General features: G+C 33.7%; 5 protein-coding genes across 9 annotated transcripts; 3 read left to right on the top strand and 2 right to left on the bottom strand.

Moving 5' to 3' along the window:
- Positions 1-76: 76 nt before the first annotated feature.
- LOC140045546 (uncharacterized) lies at positions 77-1,574 on the top strand. Its single transcript, XM_072090500.1, has 2 exons — positions 77-372; positions 640-1,574. Exons 1-2 carry the CDS (start codon positions 198-200, stop codon positions 1,224-1,226), a joined length of 762 nt encoding a protein of 253 aa, XP_071946601.1. The 5' UTR covers positions 77-197; the 3' UTR covers positions 1,227-1,574.
- A 5-nt stretch (positions 1,575-1,579) lies between these two features.
- On the bottom strand, positions 1,580-5,841 carry LOC140045547 (uncharacterized). Of its 5 annotated transcripts, none has more exons than XM_072090505.1 (3): positions 4,951-5,333; positions 3,316-3,431; positions 1,580-3,031 (listed from the first exon to the last, which is right to left on the bottom strand). In XM_072090505.1, the coding sequence occupies exons 2-3, from the start codon at positions 3,358-3,360 to the stop codon at positions 2,576-2,578; spliced, it is 501 nt and encodes a 166-aa protein (XP_071946606.1). In that variant the 5' UTR covers positions 3,361-3,431; positions 4,951-5,333; the 3' UTR covers positions 1,580-2,575. The 5 variants fall into 5 exon arrangements, with proteins under 5 accessions (XP_071946606.1, XP_071946607.1, XP_071946603.1 ...); XM_072090506.1 differs by lacking the exon at positions 4,951-5,333 and adding an exon at positions 4,766-4,932; XM_072090502.1 differs by lacking the exon at positions 4,951-5,333 and adding an exon at positions 4,188-4,335.
- A 367-nt stretch (positions 5,842-6,208) lies between these two features.
- On the top strand, positions 6,209-8,819 carry LOC140045541 (AH receptor-interacting protein-like). The gene is made up of 4 exons (XM_072090492.1): positions 6,209-6,327; positions 6,740-6,916; positions 7,148-7,658; positions 7,889-8,819. The coding sequence occupies exons 1-4, from the start codon at positions 6,232-6,234 to the stop codon at positions 8,092-8,094; spliced, it is 990 nt and encodes a 329-aa protein (XP_071946593.1). The 5' UTR covers positions 6,209-6,231; the 3' UTR covers positions 8,095-8,819.
- A 557-nt stretch (positions 8,820-9,376) lies between these two features.
- On the bottom strand, positions 9,377-21,268 carry LOC140045539 (nucleoporin 88-like). Its single transcript, XM_072090491.1, has 14 exons — positions 21,035-21,268; positions 18,495-18,664; positions 17,786-17,905; positions 17,396-17,650; positions 16,921-17,107; positions 16,485-16,629; positions 16,213-16,311; positions 15,849-15,939; positions 15,521-15,625; positions 15,072-15,212; positions 14,839-14,961; positions 14,201-14,474; positions 9,712-9,827; positions 9,377-9,516 (listed from the first exon to the last, which is right to left on the bottom strand). The coding sequence occupies exons 1-14, from the start codon at positions 21,266-21,268 to the stop codon at positions 9,459-9,461; spliced, it is 2,118 nt and encodes a 705-aa protein (XP_071946592.1). The 3' UTR covers positions 9,377-9,458.
- Positions 21,269-21,546: 278 nt separating this feature from the next.
- LOC140045538 (uncharacterized) lies at positions 21,547-24,314 on the top strand. Its single transcript, XM_072090490.1, has 5 exons — positions 21,547-21,711; positions 22,259-22,661; positions 23,050-23,164; positions 23,528-23,673; positions 24,130-24,314. Exons 2-5 carry the CDS (start codon positions 22,309-22,311, stop codon positions 24,281-24,283), a joined length of 768 nt encoding a protein of 255 aa, XP_071946591.1. The 5' UTR covers positions 21,547-21,711; positions 22,259-22,308; the 3' UTR covers positions 24,284-24,314.
- Positions 24,315-24,386: the final 72 nt, after the last annotated feature.

The following is a 24,386-nucleotide window of genomic DNA, read 5'->3' as shown; positions in this document are numbered from 1 at the left end:
GCAGCAGAAGCTGCCAATCAATTACCGGCCAATCAGATCATCGATCACCAAGGCGATTGATAATGCGGATACGGTTGAGAGGTTTTGTGAACTACATAAACACACGACATTTCGAACATAAAAAAATATGATTACAGTAATTTGTATAATTTAAGCCATTATATATGGGCAGATTCCGGTAGAATACAGCCTGAAATATGGATGAAAAACCAGTAACCTCTCGGAAGTTTTCCAGTTCTGGAGATAAAGGGAAGAAAACGAAAAAACGTAAAAAACCCAAGAGCAAAGACTCCACCAAGCGTAGGCCTAGTGGAAAATCATCTGTTGGTACTCCGGAGGGAGAAACCAACTCCGACAGCGCCATCGATGCAGGTAAAGTTCAAAATCTAGAGTAGGCCTAGGCCTAGTCTATATATTTAGAGTATAGACTAGTACTGTAGTATGTATATTTAGGTGGTCATTCAGTATAATGATATTAAATAGTACACACCGTTTTTCACGTCGACAAGAATAGCTATGCCTATCTATATAAATTAATTATATTTATTAATATTAATTGTTAGTAAAGTAAAAATATGTAGAATAGGCCTATCTATTCTGATAATTTTTATTATTAATAACAAAATATTGTTTTTGCAGTACGTAGAAAGCTACCAAAGAGTGAGAATGCTAAAAATGGCACAAAACCTCGTAAATCCAAAGAAAGGAAATCTAGTATTACAAAATCAAAATCACCTCAGGTTGCTCGAAATAGAAAAGGTCTTTGCATAGGCAAAGCAATAACTTTGAGGGCAATCAGTGGTAGCCTAAACTTAACCACAACAGGTGACCTCATTAATAACGGTTCCTTAATCCCAGCAAGAGGAATTTTACCCTCACCAAATTATGACAGCGTATCCTCACCAAAGGGGGTTGTGTGCGCCGACACGTCTCCGAAATCACCTTTTGTAAATTTGACCTTAAACTACACATCCAAACAGCAGGACAAGGATTCAACGTCATCGTCTTCTGATTCAGACATTTCAGATGTTGTTGTGAAAATTAATGAAAGCTTGCGTTGGGAGAATGAACTCTCAGATGAAGAAAAAGAAAAATATAGAATACAGACTTATAAACTGAACAGAAGAAAACGATATCTTGTAGATTCGATGAAAAAACGTCAAGACAAAGAGGGAATTCTTCAATTTGCAAGAGAGTTGTCACTGAGCGATAATTACTACAGATGAAATTATCTCAAACATTAAAATGTTTATTGCCATGCATTGTTGACTTTGATTACCAGCGGTAGGGCCAGATAATTTTAAAGTTTACTAAATAAAAAGTATTCTGCACATTCTAGTATATAAAGTTTCATTGCAGCTATTAAAGGAGTGCGAACTCGGTGCTACTTCTGAAAATGTCCCTATCTTAAAATCACTACAGTCTATAATCGTATTTGTATAAAGTACAGAATATGTTTAACAGTATTTCTGAATACAGTAATTAAAATCGCTTCGATCCTTTAAAAACAAAACAGTGAAAATAAACCACAAAACATGTTATTGCTTTTATAAAATGTATTTTAATATCAATCAATAAACTTCATTAAATTACAGCTCAATTTATAATTTCTTATGACATCAGAATTGTCTAAAATCAGACACTACTTTGTCCGTTTTGGTAAATGATATAACATCACTGCGTAGCTAAAGTGGTTTTAAATACTGTACATGCTAACTTGTATTGTTAGTAGGAACTTAAGAGCATTGAACTATCATCATTACAGTAGACTAATCAGCATTATCAATATCTACATGTATGGTGATGCTAGGCTAACTACCAGTGCAGTATTGTTAAGCAACCTTTACAAAGTTCTTCCATGCGAAAATAAACGGTAATTACGGAAGCATTTCAATGCATTTTAAAGCATTTATTCATGGTCCAAAGATTAGCAGGCAAAAGGTCACGCGTAAAAACCAAACTTTGAGACTCCATATTATAAGGACATACTGTACTGTAATATATATTTGTCAGGATTTTTTCTAAGGACAATAATTATAACTCCACGTATACTCCCAAAGACTTTTTTATGTAGAGCATCTTGTGTATATGTTGGTCTTGTGAACCTCTGGAGGTCCCTAATGATCAGCAATGCTGTAGATCACCCTTATTAAAAAAATATATATTTAACATTTAACATAATATTTTACAGAAAAGACTATCGTCTCTTTACAGCATTAAGAATAGATGTCCGGAGCTTTATTGTAGAAAATAAATTTATCATAGACCGAATTATTGGATTCAACGAGGAATGGCGGATATACAGTGCATGTAAAGATTTTTAACATTGAAGGCCTAAGTAAATAGTTATTATTAGTAACGAATTAATGCTTAAAATCTCACCAATATATAAAAATATTACGGTATTTCTAAAGTTGTATCCGTAAAAAGACTACAAAACAATTGCGAATGTACAGACACGCATGCAATAAAAATTTAAATAAACGTAAAGACTTTAATGTTTGGAAACCAAGAAAATCTGCACACAATATCGGTAGTTATGGGAAGGTGTTTTTCAATAAACGTCCAATGAACTCTAATGTTGTGCTAATGCGGCATACATCCTTCTTGACCACGTCCACTCCATTTCGTCCATTTGTTTGACCGCTGGTACGTCGATATAAAGTGGTGTTTCCACGACTGAGTCTACTAAATCCTCGTTTAGTGCAATAAATGCTTCCTCTGTGTCAGATTCCTTAGGGTAAATGAACACAGTTGTAGAATATTCAGAAGTATCATTTGTCTTTGGAGTGAAAAATACTTCAGATTTGTACATGGTTTCTTCAGTCTCAGGATTGGGGGGAATTATCATAGAGGTCTTGTAGTGCAAACGAATATCATCGTCTGGTTTTAAGATAACTTCTTCCTTTACCCGCCATTTTAATTCATTGTTATTTTCATGATGATTCTCAAATGGTTGATCGGTTTCTTCTTGGTTTTTGGTTCTTACTTCTTGTTCTGAACTTGTAATGTTATTCTCTTCGTCGATTTTCTGAAAACATAAATAAATTTTAATTAGTTTTTGCTTTCGTACTTTAATTTGATCATGTAATAATCATAATCGACTCTATTAGTCAATACAATGATATCTACTCCGCAATGTAATGTAGAAGATGTTCTCATACATTAATTACCACTAACGTATGTGACTTTAATTGTGCCTATAGTTATGATGTCATCATCGTACACAAAAATTAGGCTTAAAAATCGTAAACATGTAAAGCACGTGTTACTAAATTTATTAATGAAATTAAAACAGATACCATGTATTATTACCTTTATTGCATCCTCTGGAAAGAAACAGTTTGACAAAAACTCCATTTCGATACGGCTCACTATTTTTAGATATTTAATCCGTAATAACTTCACTGGAAGAGATCCCACGTATCAATCTATAAAATAAGGATGTGAATTAAGTTATCAAAGCTGGAAAGGTTGGGTCGGAAGCTTACTACAAATAAGCACGTCCTTATCTGAAGTGTTCAACTTAGACTTCCTGACTGTAAAGGGAGTGTTAAATACAGATGTTAGTATCAGTAGCCTACTGCGTGTGTGTGAGTGTGGTAATATCGAATGAATGTGTGTGAGAACCACGCAATATTGACTCTTATGTTAGGATGGGGTGGAGGGAACAATGTTGGGCGGGCGGGCTTGTTTTTATCTTAGCTCTACAATAAGTGCTTCCTATTACGCCTTCTTATACAATTCTACCTTCCTTTAATTTAATTCTTATTTATTGGTTTTATATAATTACTTATGAAGAATCGAAGAGATTTATGCAGAAAAACTTCGTATTTCAACACACCGGATAAAAACCACTAATTGCTAATTTTTTTGGAACAAAAAATGAATAAAAAGGAAAAAGATTAATTCTCCTCAATTGGACCTGTCAAAGGAAACGGCCAATGTATTAAATTCGACATACAATGGGTTTGGATGACTTTTTTAGGTGCCATAGTCGAAGGCATTGAAACGAAAGGTCATTTCAAACATAACCGCGAACAAACCATTGTGAAGGCGAACAACAAAATTACATAAAGTTTGAAGACTATTGTGTAGGCGGACTGTACTTTACATGAAGGACCGTCGTCGTATACACAACAAATGTAAATAAACTACTAATACAACAAATGGTTTACATACATTACCTGTCAAAGTATTACATTATACAAACAATAAGAGAAACAGAATGTAGTTTCATTGTGAATCACGTCCCTCAATAATTTCTGTGTTTGTGACTATTGTAACAGACCATACAGACCTAGTCCTGTACCATCCATATTGTAGACATGTTATTTGTAAAGTGTGAAATGTATCTTTGCTTTAATAACTCAATCAAGTCAATGATCTGTTGCGTTTAATCGTGTTCTACTATCATTGTATTCTCGTGGGAGTTGTTAAAGTATGATGAGATGAAAATGGTGGTAAAACTGCAGTGTAAAATACATCAGTTTTCATCAGAGTGTATTTTCCCTAACGAGTTTGATAGATGATACACCATAAAGAATATGAATGTTTAAAAGAGTGGCAAAATCGAATTTACCACTTTGCAATAAGGCTTGGATCTAATAGAACCATGAGTAGTATCCTATATTCAAACTAACGGGTAATGATAGGAAGTTTACCATTAAAACAATACGAGCGGGGAAGTCGTGTACTCACGTATCATATGAAAGTTATAAATACTAATAACTACATTCCTTGTTTTATTATGCTAATTACTTACTTATTTACATACATGTCCTATTGGTATATAAGCACTCTAGGCGTTGTTTACTGTTCTGACGATGAGAATAGTTTCTCGAAACATGTCACATTTACATTTTAAGGCAATTTGCCTTTTTATTAAATGCCTCGTTATATTCATTGGTTGTTGCCTACATTCCTTGTTTTATTATGCTAATTACTTACTTATTTACATACAATATGTCCTATTGGTATATAAGCACTCCTATTGGTATATAAGCACTCTAGGCGTTGTTTACTGTTCTGATGATGAGAATAGTTTCTCGAAACATGTCACATTTACATTTTAAGGCAATTTGCCTTTTTATTAAATGCCTCGTTATAGTCATTGGTTGTTGCCTACATTCCTTGTTTTATTATGCTAATTACTTACTAATAATATAATATTAAACACCTATTTTAACTTAGGCTTGAGTATCAATTTCTCTGACGAGCAATAATTATATAAATTTTCATAATAAAAATAATGTTTAAAAGACAATTGGCCCGGATTGAGTCGGCATAAAACAATCCAGAGACCATCACGTTACATTATAAATCATTTCAGGCCATACTATACGCAGTCCTGTGATCCCAGAACGTTATTGTATTGACATACAAAAAGGATCTCGCATACAAAACACGTCTGTTGGCATAATAACCTTAATTTGAACCAGATACCATTTTTCATTTATGTTTCTATACTACTGTATGTAGTAAACAATGTGATATAATGTAAGCATACAATGCATACGAAATAATAATTGAACTGAAAATAAAGAATAAATTCTTACTCGCTTGATCTTAAACCCGTCAGCAACTAAACGACACTCGGTTAAACGTCCAACTTTGCTTCTGCACAAAATAAACCACCTACATTCTGTTATCAAACCACTTTGCCTATCCTGTTGACAATCTTTCCTAATGTTTGAACGAATCTAAGGTATGTCAAACAACAGTCGCGGTTTCTTTGGGTTAATATTTACAGTAACAAAACTTGCTGGTATTAGACCTCACAGTCGACGCAAAAGCAGACAAATAAAGGGAAAAGACTAAACGAGTTCAATACGGTTAGAACGAGATCTGTTTGATAACAATAGTCATAATACCAGGATATTGTTGAAATACTCGCTTCGGTAACTCGACATAAAAGTTTTTACTCTTTACTGACTTACAAAAGGTCGTTAATTATTATAGTTTAGCTGGACACTACCTGGCAAAATGGAGGAATCAATCAATACGAAGACAATTTTAAATAGAAGTTAGATAGTTTAATTGTGGGAATATGATATGTACGTTGTGAAAATTCTACAGTATTTTTTAATATTAGAGAATCGAATTTTGTGCGCTGAGGCTCCCCTAAATTTTGAGCCGAGGTCGTGATCACGAGAGAGATGAGTACTTCGAACAAAAACAAAAATGTGTTGTCGTTGAGGGCGGCAATCAGTTTTTGATACATTTTTCATCATGGAAGGTCTTCGAGAACTGTCTGAAATCGGTGTTACAAAAAGAGTACTAGCTGCAGGATCTGCTGATTTACAAGATTATCCATATGCAACTAAGGTACATAAAATCATAAGGGTTCATTTGAAGTTGATAATATTGTATTTGAGTTTATTAGTTTGTTATAATTTGTAGTTATTGCTAGGCCTCCTCATCTCCTACTCTCAAAAAGAGGGATAAGGAGGAGAGTAGAGCGGTCGTCTAGTCGTGGGCAACTTCGTCGTCGTCTTGACAGCTAGGCCACCAGCCAGTACATACGGTATGAAGCGCGAGAGGTCGTGATAGCCATTCTCCATTATGGAAAGTAATGTTAGTTTGTCAGAACCATAAGTGTATTAATAATAATATTTATATACATGAATATTAATAACATTAAAATTACTGATCAATTATATTAAATATGTTATTGTTTTATTAAATCAGAAATGATATATAGGCCTATATTTCACAAATACATTTTATTTTTCACTAGCTATATTTTCACTATAAAACACAACTATGCAATGATGAGAATACGGTTATTGATGACAGCCGCAAGACAAAACCAATGGAGATTATCATCGGAAAACAATTCAAGCTTACAGTTTGGGAACAATGTTTGAAGACAATGCGCCCTCAAGAGGTTGCAGAATTTACAGTTCCCCCCGAGGTGCATTACTATTAATGTTAAGATATTAATAGGATTAATATCAGGAATGCTGTTAGTAAAAATACCAATGTATCTAAATGACGTGTTGAAATTAATTAATAATAGTTTTCCAAATTTAGAAGTACTTTTTTTTATTTCTATAACTCAATTTTAGATTTATAAATATCTTGGCTCTATATTTACTAATACTGTACAATGATGTAACAATTCTTAATTTTGATTTTTATTTAGCAAGTGTCTGCATATCCTACTGTAGCGCAGAAGCTCAGAGAATTTGCAACCGGTACCAAGTCTACCGCAGAGAACAAACACCATTGTTGCGGAGGCATGGCTCAAATGAAAGCACCAGATATGGGTCACAGTGACCTAAATGAACTTGTACGTAACCCACAACCCCTTAAGTTCACCTTTGACCTTTTGAACATCAAATTTCCTGGTCAGTATGAAAAAGAAACATGGGCAATGACTGACGACGAAAAACTAAATGCTTTGCCTCGTCTCAAAGAGGACGGTAACCGACTGTATCAAGACAAACAGTTTGCAGAAGCAGAAGCAAAATACGCAGAAGCTCTCGGATGTTTGGAGAATTTATTGATCCATGAACAGCCTGGCACAGAGGCTTGGTTCAAATTGGATAAGTTAAGGATTCCATTTTTACTGAACTATTCACAATGTAAGCTGATTAGTGAAGATTATCCGGTAGTTATTGAACATACTTCTTCAGTCCTTGATAAAGATCGTAGTAAGTTGATACTTAATTTAATTCTTTGTAAAACAAGTATCATCATCTTCTTAGACACTAATCGTCATTAGACATTGAGTCTCACTTGTGTTCGCCACTCTGTTTGTTTTTGAGCAAGCAGGTGTATATGCCGCATGTGAAAAGTTCTGTTTCATTTTTATGTTTACCTAAAATGTATGTACTACGTTAAATTACTTTCACATTTTAAACTAAGTATTTCATATTTTCAGATAATGTAAAAGCATTATTTAGAAGAGGCAAGGCTCATTCTGCTTGTTGGAATTTTACGGAGGCTGAGAAAGATTTTGAACGTGCAGTGGAACTAGATCCCAGCCTGACAACAGCTGTTAAAAAAGAACTGAAAAAAATGGAGATGAAACAAAAGCAAAAAGACACAGAGGATAGGGAAAAACTGAAGAACCTTTTTAACAAGTGAATGGCAAGCAGACTTGTTTATGTATAATAGTATGATTTGGTTCATTACTTGTGTGCCATTCAATAAAAGACCATGGAGATATGACAAACGTACATTAACCAACTGATTGGAAACAAGATTTTTTAAACTAAAAACTGATTTAAAATATCAAGTCATACAGTATTGTAATTATAGATATTAAGAATAACATATTTGGTGCTTTTTTAGTTCCATTTTAGCTTTTAGTTACCTGCTGTACACAAAGAACGTCTTGTTGTAAGCAAATTATTCAATGTACAGTATACCACCTGGTTCTGCAAGTGTGTATTAGATAGAAAGAACACCTATATGAAAACTATATTGCAGTATATGTGTATACTTATCTGTCAAAACCTTTTATAGGAAATGTTGATCATAGATAGTTATTAGTATTGAAGTCTTTTATTATTGTATATATTAAACCAAGGTGCATGAAATGTTAAATGTATGGGATTGTAGTAGGAACGTTTTACATGAATGTGAATGTCCATTCTCATTTTACGTGAATGTGAATGTCCATTCTCATTTTACATGAATGTGAATGCCCATTATCATTTTACATGAATGTGAATGTCCATTATCATTTTACATGAATGTCCATTGTTTATGGATACTGATGTTGATTACACATAGAAATAAAAATAGTCATAAAATCTGCCGTTTTTTTATTTACAAAATTGTATTACATTATTATAAAAACGTATTTCATACTGTTTAATCTTCACAGCTCAGCAACATTAATTGTACAGTAGCACTTTGTACATTACTTTATTCTGTTTAAATACTGTAAAATCCAATATAGCTATTGTTGTCCACTATAAAAAGGTGAAATGTGTCACCATGTTAAAGCTCTGTGAAATCTTCATGTGACAAAAAATGTGATGTGCCCATATATTGACATGACTACCATATTTAAGCATTCATACCACTACCATGTTTGGGCACATCACACTAGTTTGATAGTGTAGACAGAGCTTTAGGTCTTCATAGCTCAGCACCATTAATTGTACAGTACTTCTTTGTACATATTAGTATATTCTATTGAAATACTGTAGAATCCAATGTAGCTATTCTAGCACTAGATGTAAGATTGAACTTAACAATGATATTAGTCCCTTACATGTTGTCCACTATACACGTGACATTTGTCATGTTAAGAGGAACTAGTTATGCTGTCTTGTCCATGCAGTGACATATGGTATGTGCTTCCTCACTTGATTCTGTGACATAGTTTTGGTGGATTCTAGGTCGAGACAACGACCGACCACATAATCGATTGCTCCCCTTCATGGTATCGACAGTCAACCCATGTTAGTATAGGTTGATTGTGTTGTGTAGTGGATCATTCATATATGCATAGAAATATCTTTTACTTCGTTTACCAAACCTGCTATGTTTTCTCCCCTAAAAGAAAATAGTAAAAATATGAATTTCATACATCTACTTAATACACAAAATTAATTGTACAAATTTCTTTTTTTTTCGGATAATAAATTAAAGTGACCACATACAACAATTTACATTAAGAAATATGCTAGATCTACATATATAGTATAATAATAAAGTACCAGCAAGAACATTTACTAAAAACTGACTTACTCTTCTCTGAGAAGACTTTTTAATTTTTGTGTCTGAGTTTGATTAAGGGTAGGATGTGATGCTTGTTGCTTATTCCGGTTCAGGTTTCTTTGTTGATAGCTATCCTTTAACTTCACCTAAATGATTTATTTGAAAAGAAAATGTTTTGGTTAATGAAAATGTAAGTGTTGTAAATTAGTAAGGAGTTTGGTAAATGATTCTACATTCAACATCTCTAAGAAGGAGTTTGGTAGAGTAATACACAGGCTGTGCTAATTGATTCTACATTTAACATCTCTAAGAATAGACCTTTCTTATCTCTTTCTCTATACGTCTTTCTATGGTAAGGTATATATCTCTTTGTAGAGTATACTGTTGCAAAACAATTTAAGAGCTTTTCTTTACAGTGAAACTTATGAAACTTGTTTACCTGTAAAATCTAAAGTAGTTCTATTTGGTCATTATTAATGATAATATTATCACAGGCGTTATCATGCAAATTGTCACCTTAAAAAATTGGATTACAAAATTAATATTTACTGCATTTGAGTACGTTTTGAGATAAAATTGAGTGAGTGCTATCCAATCCTCTAAGATTTCTAACTACTGTACTTGTATCAAGCATATTAACACGTTCACTGCCACGGCGTATTTATACGTCAAAAATTGCGTGTCGCTACTTGCCAAGACGTAATACGTCAAAATCGTAGCACTTTTGTATTGTATGTAGAATCGCTGGCAGTGGTGATTGGAACAGGAATTATCGCATGGCAGTTTATGAATGATGTACGTAAACGATAATCTAAAAATAAATGTCATATGTTTGTTTGTGTTTATTCCCTCATGCATTGAATATGGTTGATACGATGGCGCCCTCACACTCAATATAATCATCTCAAACCTGTCATAAATTGCGCTAATAGTAAATAAAAATAATAAAGGATGAAATGATTCAGTGTGGTTTACTGTTTTTATCTCTCGATGATAGGGTGGGTCAGAGGATGGGGGTCAGATATTGACCCCATCATGATAGTCCGTGACCAGATGTTACACTTTCAAACTGTAATTTAATATGTAAACGGGACTTGGCACTGGGACAGAAATTACGGAAAATGCCTTGGCAGTCAATGTGTTAAACAGCAAAAATGCTGTAGACTTTAAGGTTTGTCTTACAGTAAGTATTGTTATACTGAGCAGGTCAATTCTTACTGTACCTTTTACAATTACAGCAAATTTATCATTTTCAATTTATTTATTTTTTTTGGTTAAAATATCTAGTGTACAGTAGACGCTAGACTTGCCCCAAGTCTGTATTATCTTTTTTTTTTTTATTTATTTGTTTTTATTTCGACCGCGATTTTTGTCTGAAAATACAGACTTGTGAAACACGTATAGAAATCGATTTGCAGACCGCAAACATCCGATAAGAATGACGTAGTTTATCATACCGTATTTGGCTATATGGGGCGGGAGGTATGTAAATATGGATTTCGAATCAACCAATGATCATTTTGTTTCAAAATGAAAAAGATCGAGTACGTACAGTGCTGAATGTACGATCGAGACTGTTGAAATATAAAATCGTAATGCCAAGTTGTTTTGTTTATTAATTTTTTAGTCCTTGGTCTAGGCCTCTTTCGTAGGTCCTACTCAATTCGCACGTATGACCTGCCAAATAAAACGCCAATAAAGTAGGCCTAAATACCACCACCGAAGGCACACAACAACAGGGCTACACCACCACACAGAACAGGACAGGGTCTGGGTGGAAATTAGATCAAAATTATCTCCGCGTAATAAATGATCCATTCAATGTTTGCTTTGCGGAGAAGCTAGCCTATCATATCACGAGTTTTCATGTTCTTGAGAAAAATCCCATCAAATGTTTACCAGACTACTAGGCATATAAAATAATTTCTAGCCTTCAGAAACTTTCATTAATGTACCCAAGTACACATTGTCTAAACGTAACATAGCGCATGCGCATCATCTTAGTTGTTGAGTCTTTGAAATTCTGAAATATGAATATTAAAACAGTGTACGAGTGAGTAGCCAATCGCATGCAGCTGAAACTAGTCAACCGGATAATCGTATGCACCAAGAATTCTTGGTGTCAAACCACGTGACTTGTGCGTGTTTCCCCAGACGGAGTATCCAATTCAAGTAGTATACGTATGAAACGCCATATGTGCCAAAATATTTATCTTTTTACTAATATTAAGACAAAACTCCGTCTGGAACCCAGACTAAGTAGACGCATACGCTAGGTTTCAAAATGAGTGAGAAAACTGACTTAATAATTTAATTCACATTCATTTAGACTAGACAAAAAGTAGTGAGCCCTCTAGCGGTCATTTGTGATTTCTGAGATTCATCGAAGCGCGACAACATCACCCGGAAATGATGTGAATTTAAAATTTTAATAGGGTTAACTCTTTTAACCAATTGAAAGCCTTAAATTATAGTTCCTTATGAATAATTCATGAGAATAATTAAAGCAAGGGTTGAAGAAGCACGTGACTTGGTTTTTGGAACAGGATAGCAGTTATGATCGTGTCAGGTAATCATTGAATTTGCTCTTCTTTTTGTTAGATTTTATACGGTTTTTATCAATAATAATATTGTACATTTTTACGAGACCATAAAAAAATTCCTCAATTTTTGAGTAAACGAGTGACTAAATAAAAAGTTACTATGTAATGTAAATATTCGTTTGACAAAAAATGGGCATGTTGATATTTTCAGGTATTTTTTAAATGGCGATTGAAATAGGTAAACAAATCACATGTATAACGGTGGTTTGTGCGAAGCTGGGCCTAGCCTTGATGGTCCAACGCGTACTGCGTGTTAATCAATGCGTATAAGATACACACGTAGTCGTTTAGGCCAATTTTTTTACATGTTTATTTATTAATATTAGGCCCCATTCTCATTTATTTTAATTAATGTACTGAATGTACCACACGTTACAACTCTATATAAATTAGATTTTGTACTTGTATTAAATTCAAACGTTTTATGGGATTTAAAACATCAAGCTAGGCCTTGTAGTAGGCCTAGGACCACATGCTAGGTTTTTCAGCCTAATTTATCATGCAGTAGGCCTATACCTCTAGCCCACCTTTCAAATACATATTTAAATTAACATACTTTTTATATTTCTATATTTTTTATAGGATCTGACTCCAGAAAACATTTGCATCACTCGAAAGCGGCTATTTATGGACAGCATGTTGACATTAAAAAAAATTTGACCAGCTCTTATTAATTAAATGTCTTTTAAATTAAAGGTTTTCATTATAATGAAATGTACGGTGACAGAAATTTAAATGATTCTCATAATTGAGGTTTCTCATAGATTTAATATTGAAGGTAAATAAATAAAGCTGTTTGTTATTCTTGCCTTTAGAAATAAACATGTTGTTAGTACTATTATTAGGCCTAGGCCATTATACAAATTAAAACTAAAAAAATACAGTAATCATATTTAAGGCCTACACAGCAGTATCTTACTTGATTTGATTTTTTTCAAATATTTAATTGATGAAATAAATGAGTTTGACTTTTCAATTAGTTGCCATTTTATTAGTTTCTGTGTGTTTTTATTTATATTCTTAAAATAATTGTATACAACAACTTTAAAGTATTGCGCAGAAGTGATCAAATTATAGTAGGCCTATTTGTATGTTATTGTCGCTTAAAATTATGCAGTTAAAGCATTTGATTTTAGGGTGACAGAAACGGTTAGGCAAGAAAAGAAATAAATTTGGGAATTTTGTTATGCGGTAAAAACAATTAAACATAATTTACCCCTAATGCATGTAAATGTAGAAAACATTGCTTATGTTAGCGCGACCGAAACTCGCTACTGGGAATAGAGCCTGCAAAAGCGACGCGTACACACCTACTCGGGCACCGGCGGAGCGCGATCGATAGTAAATATACCCGATTTCAAATGATCATAAAATTCTTTTAAAAAATATCAACATTTTGATTTTTTGAGGATTAAAAGTAAAGATATTGAAATTTAACATAATATTTACAAATATGTATTTAAAAATTCGGAAACAATTTTAGCGTGATATTAAAACAAAGTTTTTAGAGTTCCGCGATTTCCTACGCAGGATTTGTTTGTTTTCATTGTTAATGGGCGAATGTTACCTAAACTAGAATCGTTATAAATCTTTTAAATTTGTATTATAAGTAATTTCTTTAGTATTCTTAGTAACATCGAATGTCTCTAATTAACTAGCAGATATTTATACTAACTATTGTTCAATAATAAGCGTGTATGAAGTGAAAATCTATAGTAATAATGTTCTTAGTCAGTTCGTCTCGCTCGCGTGAAGTCTTCGGGTTTCTCAATACAATTCTCAGCGGTAAAGATAGGCTCGCGCTAATGTTTAAATCAAAAGCGCTCTCAAAACACTTTTTGTCCAAAATTCGCAATATGACGTGAGTGTGAATTTGAACCAAGATCTAGGGATTGGAGGTTATCTTATCAACTTACATGTTCTACCGAATTTGATAAATGTTTTAGTTTCTCATCCATAGTTGCGAGTTCTTTGCTCATGCTTTGTTCGGCATCAGAAAGCACCGGTACACAATTCTGGAGAAGTCTTAGGAGGGTACCCACACGTGATATAATCTTATACTGCTTATCTTTGGTGTTTTCATACTTGTCAGCCAGCTCCTCTGCTTTAGCTCCAAGTGTTTCTTTTAAATTATCACACTCTTTCAAATCATTCAGTTGCTGCTGCTTCTGCTCTTTTAATATTTTTACTCTATAAACAAAAAATTAACAATTAAGGTGATGAGGCACAGAAAAAGAATTAAAATTTCTGTGTTTTATTTTGCCCTTTTTGTTTTGTACTGCATCCAACAGTAACTAACTCACCAATTACAGGATGGATAAACTATTTTATAATTTATCGTGCTTATAAACTAAGTCTCAATTAAGGCTTAGGGAGTGGAGTCGAAAGAGTCGTGAGTTATAACCATACCATTAGGTCAAAATTGAACCTAGGACCTTGGGATTGGAAGGCAAGCATGTTAACCACCAACTTACAGCTCTAATACAACTTTTTACAATCTAATTCCCGTATTTTACCCTCCCGATTATGATGATAATTTATAAACTGTTCTCACCGCCTTTCAATTGCTTCTCTGGCTAAGTCCTGTTTCAAGATGTATTCTTCCCGTAAAGTTTTAGTTGCTTGCCCTAGAAGCATAAAGCATTCATTTGGACTTAGTTTTACTTTGTTACTTGACCTAAAAAAAAAATGAAATACTCAATGGCATTTTTTCTCTTTTCTTTCCCCATCCATGATATTTTTCAATCAATTCTAGGATTCTTATGACTATGAAAATGATCTAGCTACCTTAGTATTGGGTTTGTTGAGCTGCGGTTTAATAGTCGCTTTATGTTATTCTGAAAAGGTTGTGAGTCTGATCGTTTATTAGCAGCCCTTGACATTTCACTTTCAGAAATTAAATCAGGCGGAGGCTCATATTCTTCATGTCTAAAAAAAAAACAAGAATGATTCTCAAGCTCTGGTTAAAACAAAAAATGCTTAATAGCTGTTAGTAAGAACCGGTTCACTGAGGTTATCACCAAACAATTTTGCATACGTATGCTCTTAAGCTCTGTCTATTAAAAAAGTGTGATGTACCCAAATATGGTAGTTATATGCCCAAATATGGTAGTGATATGACATCATCATGGGCACATCAAATTTATTTCAATTTCTTTAATAATAAGTGCATTTTGTACTGACATAATCCACACAAAGTTGGGAATAGTTTATTTAAAAATAATTAAGTTACTCACGGAACAGGAAGTGAAAGGCATTCATAGCTAGAGGTCAGACACAAAAGACTGTTGCCTAGTAACTGGTCTGCAATAACAGCCAAGCCAAGGATTGGTGAAGGTGGGCTGAAAATGAAATAAATATGTTACAAGCTTCCTACTCAAAGCAAATTCATCTAAAATGTTTTAGTGGGAATAAAGACTTTTTAAAAATTGTTATGGCCGACGTCTGTCGTGAACGACAATGTCAATTAGTTTTACGTTCATCTGAATGATGGATGAAACTAAGCCAGGACTGTTTAAAGCTTGATTGGTCCTAACATTGAATGAAGACTATATTATTACTAACCATGTTGAAACAGGTTGAGTGCACACAAGGTGTTCTATCCTACAAGGCTGGTCTTCACGCAATGCCAGCAACATATCACCATCACTATCTCCTTTGTATATAATAACCAACATAATTATTAACATTCTTATCATAAGCCAGTACATATCAATTGAAATCTCTCCTGAAAATTTTCCTATTTTAATATTCATTCTTTTCATATTGCACTGTGAGACTCCGGTAAAGAGTGCTTTATAAATGTTTGATATTATTATAATCATTAGCCAGGATTATGGCAATGGTTGCCAATGTGACCACTATTTCTGTATAATGCACACAGTTAAACTTTTAATAATTAGTTTTAAAATAGTTTCTGTCATCTTACCTTGAGTGCAAAATCGTTGGAGTTTCTTAGCCCATGGAAGAGATATCGAGTGTACCCCTGCACTGTGTGTACAGTAGTAACGTGACACACTTGTAGCATCTAAATGGTAATATGAAAACAAAAACTATGTTCTAAAAATGTTATTCAAAATCCTGAATACAGATTATGCTCCAATTATTTTGTTTTTAGCAGTTGTGTCTTACAGCATTGTGGAAAAACGAAAAATTGTTACCGTGATTAAATAAAGTTTTTATTATTATTATACCACAAACCTAGGTAAAGGCGAACAGGGTGCGGAATGTCTTCATCAAAATCATCAGTAACAACGGCACACATCGGCAATTCAATAGTTTCATATACATACAAGGACGATTCGCAACCTGATGTTTGCGTCGATAAACTGCTAGAAGTAATGGACTATAAAAATAAAAAACAAGATTAGAAATTATTTAAAAGCAAGTAAATGTTAATGAGGTATGATGATTTTAAACTGTCTCCTTCTACATGTAAAAATAGAAGTTAAGCTGTAGCTTGATGATTAACATGCTTGTCTTCCAATCCCAAGGTCCAGGTTTCAATCCTGACCTGGTTGTAACTCAAAAATAATTTTACTCCACTCTCAAACAAGACTTCCATTATAAGCATATTGATGGTCTATGCAGTCTAACTTAAGAGTTTATCGCTGTTGTATGCATATGAAATACTAACCACATTTTCTTCATAATCATCTTCTGTTGTCAAGACAAGGCAGTGGTGGAGATGACCAGATGATGTACCAACAACGAGCACTAATGGGTTGGTAGACAGGCAGAGCAGAGCACATGCATCTAACCCATAGTTATCTTCAGCAGGGGGGTACATCGCCAATGGGCCTTGTAACTTGGTCCTAACGTATCTAAACAACAAAAGATTATATATCATATTATTTTTAAGAACCCAATGGAAACTCATTTTTCTGTGTTTTTTCCTTTTTATAATTCTAAAATTATTCACAAAATAATTGTTTTCACAGAAATTTGATTTCTTTGTAACATAGTTTCAAGTATTTTCTTGTCATGATAAATTTTTGACAACTAAATACAAATGTACACACCTTTTATGCACAAAATAATTGGTTTCAAAGTATTTTCTTGTCTTTACATAATATGATACTTTATTGACAATGAAATACAAATGTACAGACCTTTTATCTTTTAAACTGTTCATTAAAAGATATACATCTCCATTACCCTTCAATATATAAAACGGATGTACAACACTTGGATGACCTTGTCGGCGTGTGGACACTTTCTGCGAAGGGCCAAATGCAAAAGAAATGGCGACCTCTCCAAGTGCAGCTTGGAAAGATGTTGAACTGTCAGACATCAAGCACGAACTTGGATCCTCACTTAGATAGTGAGTTTGTACTGGTCTCTGAGGCACATTGATGTCAAATATTCTAAGGGAAATAAAGTAATCAATCACCTTGAGTATTTCGCCAAAGCAATTATAATTAAAGTAAAAATGACAATGAGTGGAGTATATAAGTTTTAACTAAAAATCACAAATTAAAAAATTAGCTTTGATAAATTACCTCAAAATATTGTCTGATGTCAGAATTGAGATGTGTGCGTCATCCCCAGGATGCCATTTGGCTTCTAGGAGCTTCAGTGATGGGTTACTCATAAACATTCGTTCAGCAATCATGATTGTTCTATAATTTAATTAAAAAGTATAACAAAAAAAAGTAAAACAACTTTGTTCATTCAATCAAACTAGTACAGTAAGTGCTGCTGAATAGTTTTATTCTTCCCCACCGCCCCCACCAAAATATTTTATGTTTAAAACAATATAGTAAATAAGAAAAATGAGGTAAGATTAAGAGTTGTTGAATTGTTTTATTCTTATCCCCCACCTGCCAAAAAAAAAAACCAACACAATTTAGTAAATAAGAAAAATGAGGTAAGATTAATCAGGAGTTGCAGCAAGAGGCTCAGCTGCGAAAAGAGTAGACTTACAACATGCAGCAACAAGGTCAGCTGCGAAAAGAGTAGACTTACAACAAGCAGCAAAAAGGTCAGCTGCAAAAAGAGTAGACTTACAACAAGCAGCAACAAGGTCAGCTGCGAAAAGAGTAGACTTACAACAAGCAGCAAAAAGGTCAGCTGTGAAAAGAGTAGACTTACAACAAGCAGCAACAAGGTCAGCTGCGAAAAGAGTAGACTTACAACAAGCAGCAACAAGGTCAGTTGAGTAAAACAAGAAGATTTCATTATTAAAGACAAATTATATACAGTACAAACCTGCAGTTAATTATTCTTTTTCCACCTTCAAATTCTGTGTTTTTACCATATCGTCGGGGCAACGCTAACAGTGTTAGGCCCTTTTGACCGTAGAGCATAACATATTCATTGGTATCATTCAGAGACACACTTTCTATTTTAAAAAGTGGTGCATTTGTACAAAGTAAAGTCTATAAAAGAAAAAATTTGTATAATAAAACAGCAACAATCATATTATTAAACAAAAATAGCTAGACATACATAGTAAAAAAGACTTTTTTGGATGAAAAAAAAGGTGAGAAAATTATGAATTACGCATTACAGTGACACTCCCTAAAAACCATAGCCCTAGCCTAGCAAGAACGGCCAAGACTTATAATTAATATTATACAGTGCAGTCAGTAGTATCTAGACAAATTTACGTATGACCTACTATTATTATTATGTCTAAAATAAGAAAAACAATAAAAAAAAATTGTAAATATTTTATCATATGTCGCTTTATATTTTCTTTTTGGTATGGAAATATTTAAATTATCGGGTCCTACTAAACACCACCAGATACCACCAGATACATACTAGAGCGATAACTCCTACCACCAGAGAGCAACCACCTGTTTGGAATTGATTATTAAGGGTATATTGCAAATTTCAAAGCTTAATTCTTTCAGAAACTGATAAAATTGAAGTTTAAAGTTGAATTTCTCGCCGTCGTATTCCAGAACCGAATGCGTTTGATAAACATTATAGCGACGAAACAAACGCATTCATCCGTGTCTCTTGTGTATTGTATTCAACGGTCAACTATGAGGCGCTACCGATGAATTCATTTGGTCAATTAAAATCAGAAATTCATTTCTGTACACTATAACAATAATATGCAGCTGACTCTGCTCTACTGGCAGAGTCAGCTGAAGATGTCCAAAGGTTGCAGGATGTGGTTGTAGAGAGCGAAAAGATGGGTCTGTCTATAAATTGTAGTAAGACAGAGTGTTTAGTAGTGTCAAAAAAGGAGAGTCCAACGTGTAACCTTCGAGCAGGAGACCAGTTAATTCAGCAGGTGTCCTCTTTTAACTATCTTGGGCGCAAAATAACAGATGATGCCAGGTGTGTAACGGAGATAAAGAGAAGGATAGTCCTTGCGAAATCCGCATTTGGAGAAATGGAGAATGTCTAGAAGAACTGTGCGATGAGTATGGAAACCAGGTTGCGTGTATTAAACTGCTACATCTATCCTGTGCTGATGTATGGAAGTGAAGCCTGGTCAATCACAACTGACCTCAGAAAAAGATTGGAAAGCTGTGAGATGTGGTTTCTAAGGATAATGATGAGAATTCCATGGACAGATAGAGTTAGTAATGAAGATGTATTGATAAGAGCTGGAATGTGCAGGAAACTACTGAAGGATATTAGGATTAGACAGATGAGATTCATGGGACATGTGTTGAGGAAGGGAGGTCTGGAGAACTTGGCATTAACTGGGAAAATAGAAGGAAGAAGGAGCAGGGGGAGAAAAAGAGTCACTTGGTTGGCCAGCATAGCTGAGTGGATTCGGAATAGAGGCGAGAATACCAAAGAAGTGGAGTTGCTGAACATGGCAATAGACAGAGAATTGTGGCACAACATGATCGCCAAAGTCTCATTATATGGCACTTCGAGAGAGAGACACTATAACATTTATTAAAAATACATAAAACTTAATGCCAACTACCTTTTGTCAGTGATGGTAATCGTATGTTAAAATAGAGTAAACTCATTATAGAATAGGAATGTGGAAAGAGAAAATAAAACAGAAGTTTTAACTTGATATTACCGTGTATTTTATGTCTAAAGAAATATCTGGCCACTGCACTATATGTCAGAGTGGTGAAATAGAAAATATACAACATTTTTTATTTAATTGCCAAGCTCTTAATGCCATAAGAGAGATTGAATTAATAATAATATAATAACAATTCCTACAGCACCCAGAGTATACGAAAACGATGAAAAAAGGGAAATAATTAAAATTAATGTGCAAAAAAAATGTATCGTATGCTATTTGTTATGTTATCGTTACCGATTTTGACATACAAAACATGATAAAAACATAATGTCAAAAGAAAGACTAATCGCGCAATCGATTGGTGTAATTTATGTGACTGACTAAAGTAACAAAAAAGCATCGGTAGCGCCTCATAGTTGACTGTTGAATACAATACACAAGAGACACGGATGAATACGTTCGTTTCGTTGCTATAATGTTTATCAAACGCATTCGGTTCTGGAATACGACGGTGAGAAATTCAACTTTAAACTTCAATTTTATTAGTTTCTGAAAGAATTAAGCTTTGAAATTTGCAATATACCCTTGCCTTGGGCCTTAATAATCAATTCCAAACAGGTGGCTGCTCTCTGGTGGTAGGATTTATTGCTCTAGTTGGTATCTGGTGGTATCTGGTGGTGTTTAGTAGGACCGTAAATTATCAATGATTATTAGCCTACTATAACACAATTATTTCCTAGGCCCATATGTACTGGGTTATGTCGATTGAAGCATCGCCTGGTGAACGTCGTCTTACCTGATACCTCAATGTTTCCATATCGTAAACTGATGGGCCTACGAGACCTTTCAGATTTGTTGTAAGTAAATGCAGATGTTCTTTGTCCCATACATACAAATCACCATCTCGAACATCCAAAAGTTCTTCGGATTCATCTGGATTTACAGAATTCTTTATATTTTCTCGTAAAACGTTAAAAATGGGATGTGAATTTAGAGCTTTCAGCCGCTCGTAATCTTCGTAAGCTGCCATGTTGCTTCTTGAATTTGGGAAAACACCCGCCGGCGGCGGCGACAAGAAAACTCTCGTAAGTCGATGTCAAACATTCTGAAATTAAAATGATACATTTGTTTGTAAAATTAATTTAAATTGCATCAAAGCTTATTCATATATCATAATACTAACGTATAATTTATAAATAGTTAATAACTAGGCTCTATTTAGTTAATAATGTTTGAGTTTAAAACAGGTTTGAGAGTGATTTACAATGTTTTAATTGGAGGTCAGGAACAACACGAGGTGAACGAAACGAAGCGTGACGAAAGATGTTTGTTGTTTTGATGAAGTGTACTGTGTTGCTATCATCAGTGATTAAATATGTTAATTTTAATATTAATTTATTATAAAATGTATTAAGCCTAGTTATGCACATTCTGGATTCCGGACCAACCCATATTATCATGGAATTAATAAATGTAGGCCTTTATATAGTTACTAGTCTTAGTACTCTAGTAGGCCCTCTCTGGACTCTATAGTATTATTAAGTATAAAATAATTAATTAGCATTGGAGAATAAAGAATAATTCTTTACTCCATGTAGTATTAACTACTGTAGTAGTAGTAGTAGTACACTACTACTACTAGAGTAATAGTATAGTAGCTAGTGTAGTAGAGTGTATAGGCATATCTTTTATCTTGGCTATATAGCCTATTTATTCTCTCCAGCAGCAGTAGGCTAGATTGTTAAAAAGGTTTAAGTTTCTTCATGCATATGAACCACCTTCAATTTGATGGTGTCTGTCAAAGTTCCTGGCGCGCCACTGTCGGCACTATTTAAGTTCATGGACATAGATTTAATTCAGAATTGGGGGAATAGTTCCATTTTGTTGTTTAGGGAAGAAAGTGTGTCGCAGCAATTTTCCTCATCTGAATTTGATGCATTAAACGGAATTACTTCAACAATGAACCTAAAATATCTGATGACTAAACAAATTGGCCATTTTATTTGTCATTATTTTTCAGATTTTGAATTGAAGGTATACGACAGTACAGTATACCAACTACAGGGCATTATGGAGAAGTCAAAAGGTGCACAGATTATTGTCCTCAATGTCTACGACCGTCAGAAGACAGACCGTAAAATATATCTATACAAGGATGGTACTCCTCATGCAGATGTTATGTTTACTAAGACATTCTTATTACTGAAAGATGACAAAGATGTGAAGATTTCTAAGTACATTACAGTAAAATGGGTTCTTGACACGCATCTTGTATCATGTCTGACAAATGAACTTGAAAAGTCACAGAACTTTCGGAACAATTTCCACAACAATCGGTCAAACTGTTTGCAGCACTCCTCAGGAATTATTTTAAAAATAAAATGCAAACAAAACATTTTATGTATAGAAGCAGATATACGATGGTAAACATGGTACATTATTTTATAGGCAAAATTTTAATGCAAAGAGATTTTTCAATTTAAGCACTTCATTTTACAATTGTAAAGCTCTGTCTACACTATCAAACTTTATGTGACAAAAAAATGTGATGTGCCCATATATGGACTTGATGATATATCACTACCATATTTGAGCATATCACACTTTTTTTTCAAACTAGTTTGATAGTGTAGCCTAAGCTTTTGGCCCTTGAACCACAATTGATTTATGTCTCAATCATTTTATGATAATGAAAAAGATAAGGTAGTCTTTTTCTATAAAAAAACAAGAAAATTAGAAAATCTTTTATACCATCAATCAATGAAAAAGTTGTAGCAGGTCAGTAATTCAATCAATAGTTTTTTTTTGTAGGTGTAATTATATGCTGCCATACTTAACAATGAGACTTGAATTTGAAGATGCTTTCTCTTGGCTGTCAACTTTAGGAGGAGCTTATTCTTCTTTAGGTGATCAATTCCATCAATGTGTAAGTATACAAGAGATTACATATTCCTTTTATTACCAATATAATGGAAATTACAATGCTCATATCTTGGCTTGCCTTAAATAAATTTAAAGCAAAAAAAGAAAAAAATTCTTTTGTTATAATTGCGTATCCCAGCTGGGTAGAACGATGACTTGCAACGGTCCGTCTGCGCATTCACAATCTACTACGACAGTACTACTGTATTCAAATGTTACATTAATAATTGTCTGAAGTGTGATCAGCCTTCTTCAGAAATTCCATACAAGTTTAGAGTCTGTTAATAAAATCTCACCCTAGTAGATTGTGATATGTGTGATCAACCATTATGAATAATACAAATGAGATGTAATGAATGTTTTGCAGGCTTCCGTAGCTGGAAGGATATCACAGCAACAGTTTATACTTGCTAAAAAGATTGGTGATCCGTACCTGATGTCAAGATGCTATGTTTTCTTATCATTGAGTCTAATGCAGAGAGGATTTTTAAAGTATGCCCAATTCATACTAAGGTAATAAATACTACACTTGAAGACAGTGCATGGAATGAACAGTTTAAATATACATTAAATTTAAAGCTATTTTAGTGCCATTTTTCAAAGTCAAACATCAAAATGCAAAAAATCTGAAATATTTATTTGTTGCGATTTTTCTAGGGACAGTAAACAATTTTACATTTCTGTTCATTATATGTGTTTCATTCTTATATATAATATGACATATAGTTATTGTTTATCTGTATTTTTATCAAATATAAGGTCTGACAGGACAAGTAAAGTATTTTTTTTTGGTATTTTGACCTATTTACATAATAAATTAATTTTGCTGTCCACAATGAATATATCTAAGAATAAGATAAATAGGTTATGAGATCTGAAAGTGACCCAGCAGGTAACGTTCTCCAGGAGAAAACATCAGTAGCTTTAACCAACTTTGCAGAAAGTCATTTTCACATCTTTTTCTTTCAGAAAGCAGTTTGCTTTTGCGACACAGCGTGAAGAGATCACTGATGTCAGATTAGTTGCAATGTGTAGAGGGGCATGGTGCAAGCTTCAGTATCTGTATGAACTTAAAAGACAAAAACGAACATTTCAAACAGAATTGAAAGTAAATGAAATTTGAAATTAGTGAAAAATAAAGGAGAAAATAGCTATTCTGACTTTTCTTTATTATTAAATTGTAATACTGCCCTCTCTATGTTAGATTGATCTTTTTTGTGTACGTT

This window comes from Antedon mediterranea, chromosome 3 (assembly GCF_964355755.1).
Source record: "Antedon mediterranea chromosome 3, ecAntMedi1.1, whole genome shotgun sequence".
Taxonomy (NCBI): domain Eukaryota; kingdom Metazoa; phylum Echinodermata; class Crinoidea; order Comatulida; family Antedonidae; genus Antedon; species Antedon mediterranea.
Note: the sequence above shows the minus strand (reverse complement) of the source record. Positions and strands in the feature narration are given on the sequence as shown.

What these genes read in the sequence shown, in the direction of transcription:
- LOC140045539 (XM_072090491.1), bottom strand. Translation starts at nt 21,268, where the DNA reads ATGGCAGCTTACGAAGATTACGAGCGGCTGAAAGCTCTAAATTCACAT. An exon ending in CCCTGTTCGCCTTTACCTAG is followed by an intron (nt 16,312 to 16,484) that starts GTTTGTGGTATA and finishes ATTACCATTTAG; the next exon opens with ATGCTACAAGTGTGTCACGT. An exon ending in ACTCAACCTGTTTCAACATG is followed by an intron (nt 15,626 to 15,848) that starts GTTAGTAATAAT and finishes TTTCATTTTCAG; the next exon opens with CCCACCTTCACCAATCCTTG.
- LOC140045547 (XM_072090501.1), bottom strand. Translation starts at nt 3,360, where the DNA reads ATGGAGTTTTTGTCAAACTGTTTCTTTCCAGAGGATGCAATAAAG. An exon ending in TTCCAGAGGATGCAATAAAG is followed by an intron (nt 3,032 to 3,315) that starts GTAATAATACAT and finishes TTATGTTTTCAG; the next exon opens with AAAATCGACGAAGAGAATAA.
- LOC140045541 (XM_072090492.1), top strand. Translation starts at nt 6,232, where the DNA reads ATGGAAGGTCTTCGAGAACTGTCTGAAATCGGTGTTACAAAAAGAGTA. An exon ending in AATTTACAGTTCCCCCCGAG is followed by an intron (nt 6,917 to 7,147) that starts GTGCATTACTAT and finishes ATTTTTATTTAG; the next exon opens with CAAGTGTCTGCATATCCTAC. An exon ending in AGTCCTTGATAAAGATCGTA is followed by an intron (nt 7,659 to 7,888) that starts GTAAGTTGATAC and finishes TCATATTTTCAG; the next exon opens with ATAATGTAAAAGCATTATTT.
- LOC140045538 (XM_072090490.1), top strand. Translation starts at nt 22,309, where the DNA reads ATGGAGAAGTCAAAAGGTGCACAGATTATTGTCCTCAATGTCTACGAC. An exon ending in ATAGAAGCAGATATACGATG is followed by an intron (nt 22,662 to 23,049) that starts GTAAACATGGTA and finishes TTTTTTTTGTAG; the next exon opens with GTGTAATTATATGCTGCCAT. An exon ending in GTGATCAATTCCATCAATGT is followed by an intron (nt 23,165 to 23,527) that starts GTAAGTATACAA and finishes AATGTTTTGCAG; the next exon opens with GCTTCCGTAGCTGGAAGGAT.
- LOC140045546 (XM_072090500.1), top strand. Translation starts at nt 198, where the DNA reads ATGGATGAAAAACCAGTAACCTCTCGGAAGTTTTCCAGTTCTGGAGAT. An exon ending in CGACAGCGCCATCGATGCAG is followed by an intron (nt 373 to 639) that starts GTAAAGTTCAAA and finishes TTGTTTTTGCAG; the next exon opens with TACGTAGAAAGCTACCAAAG.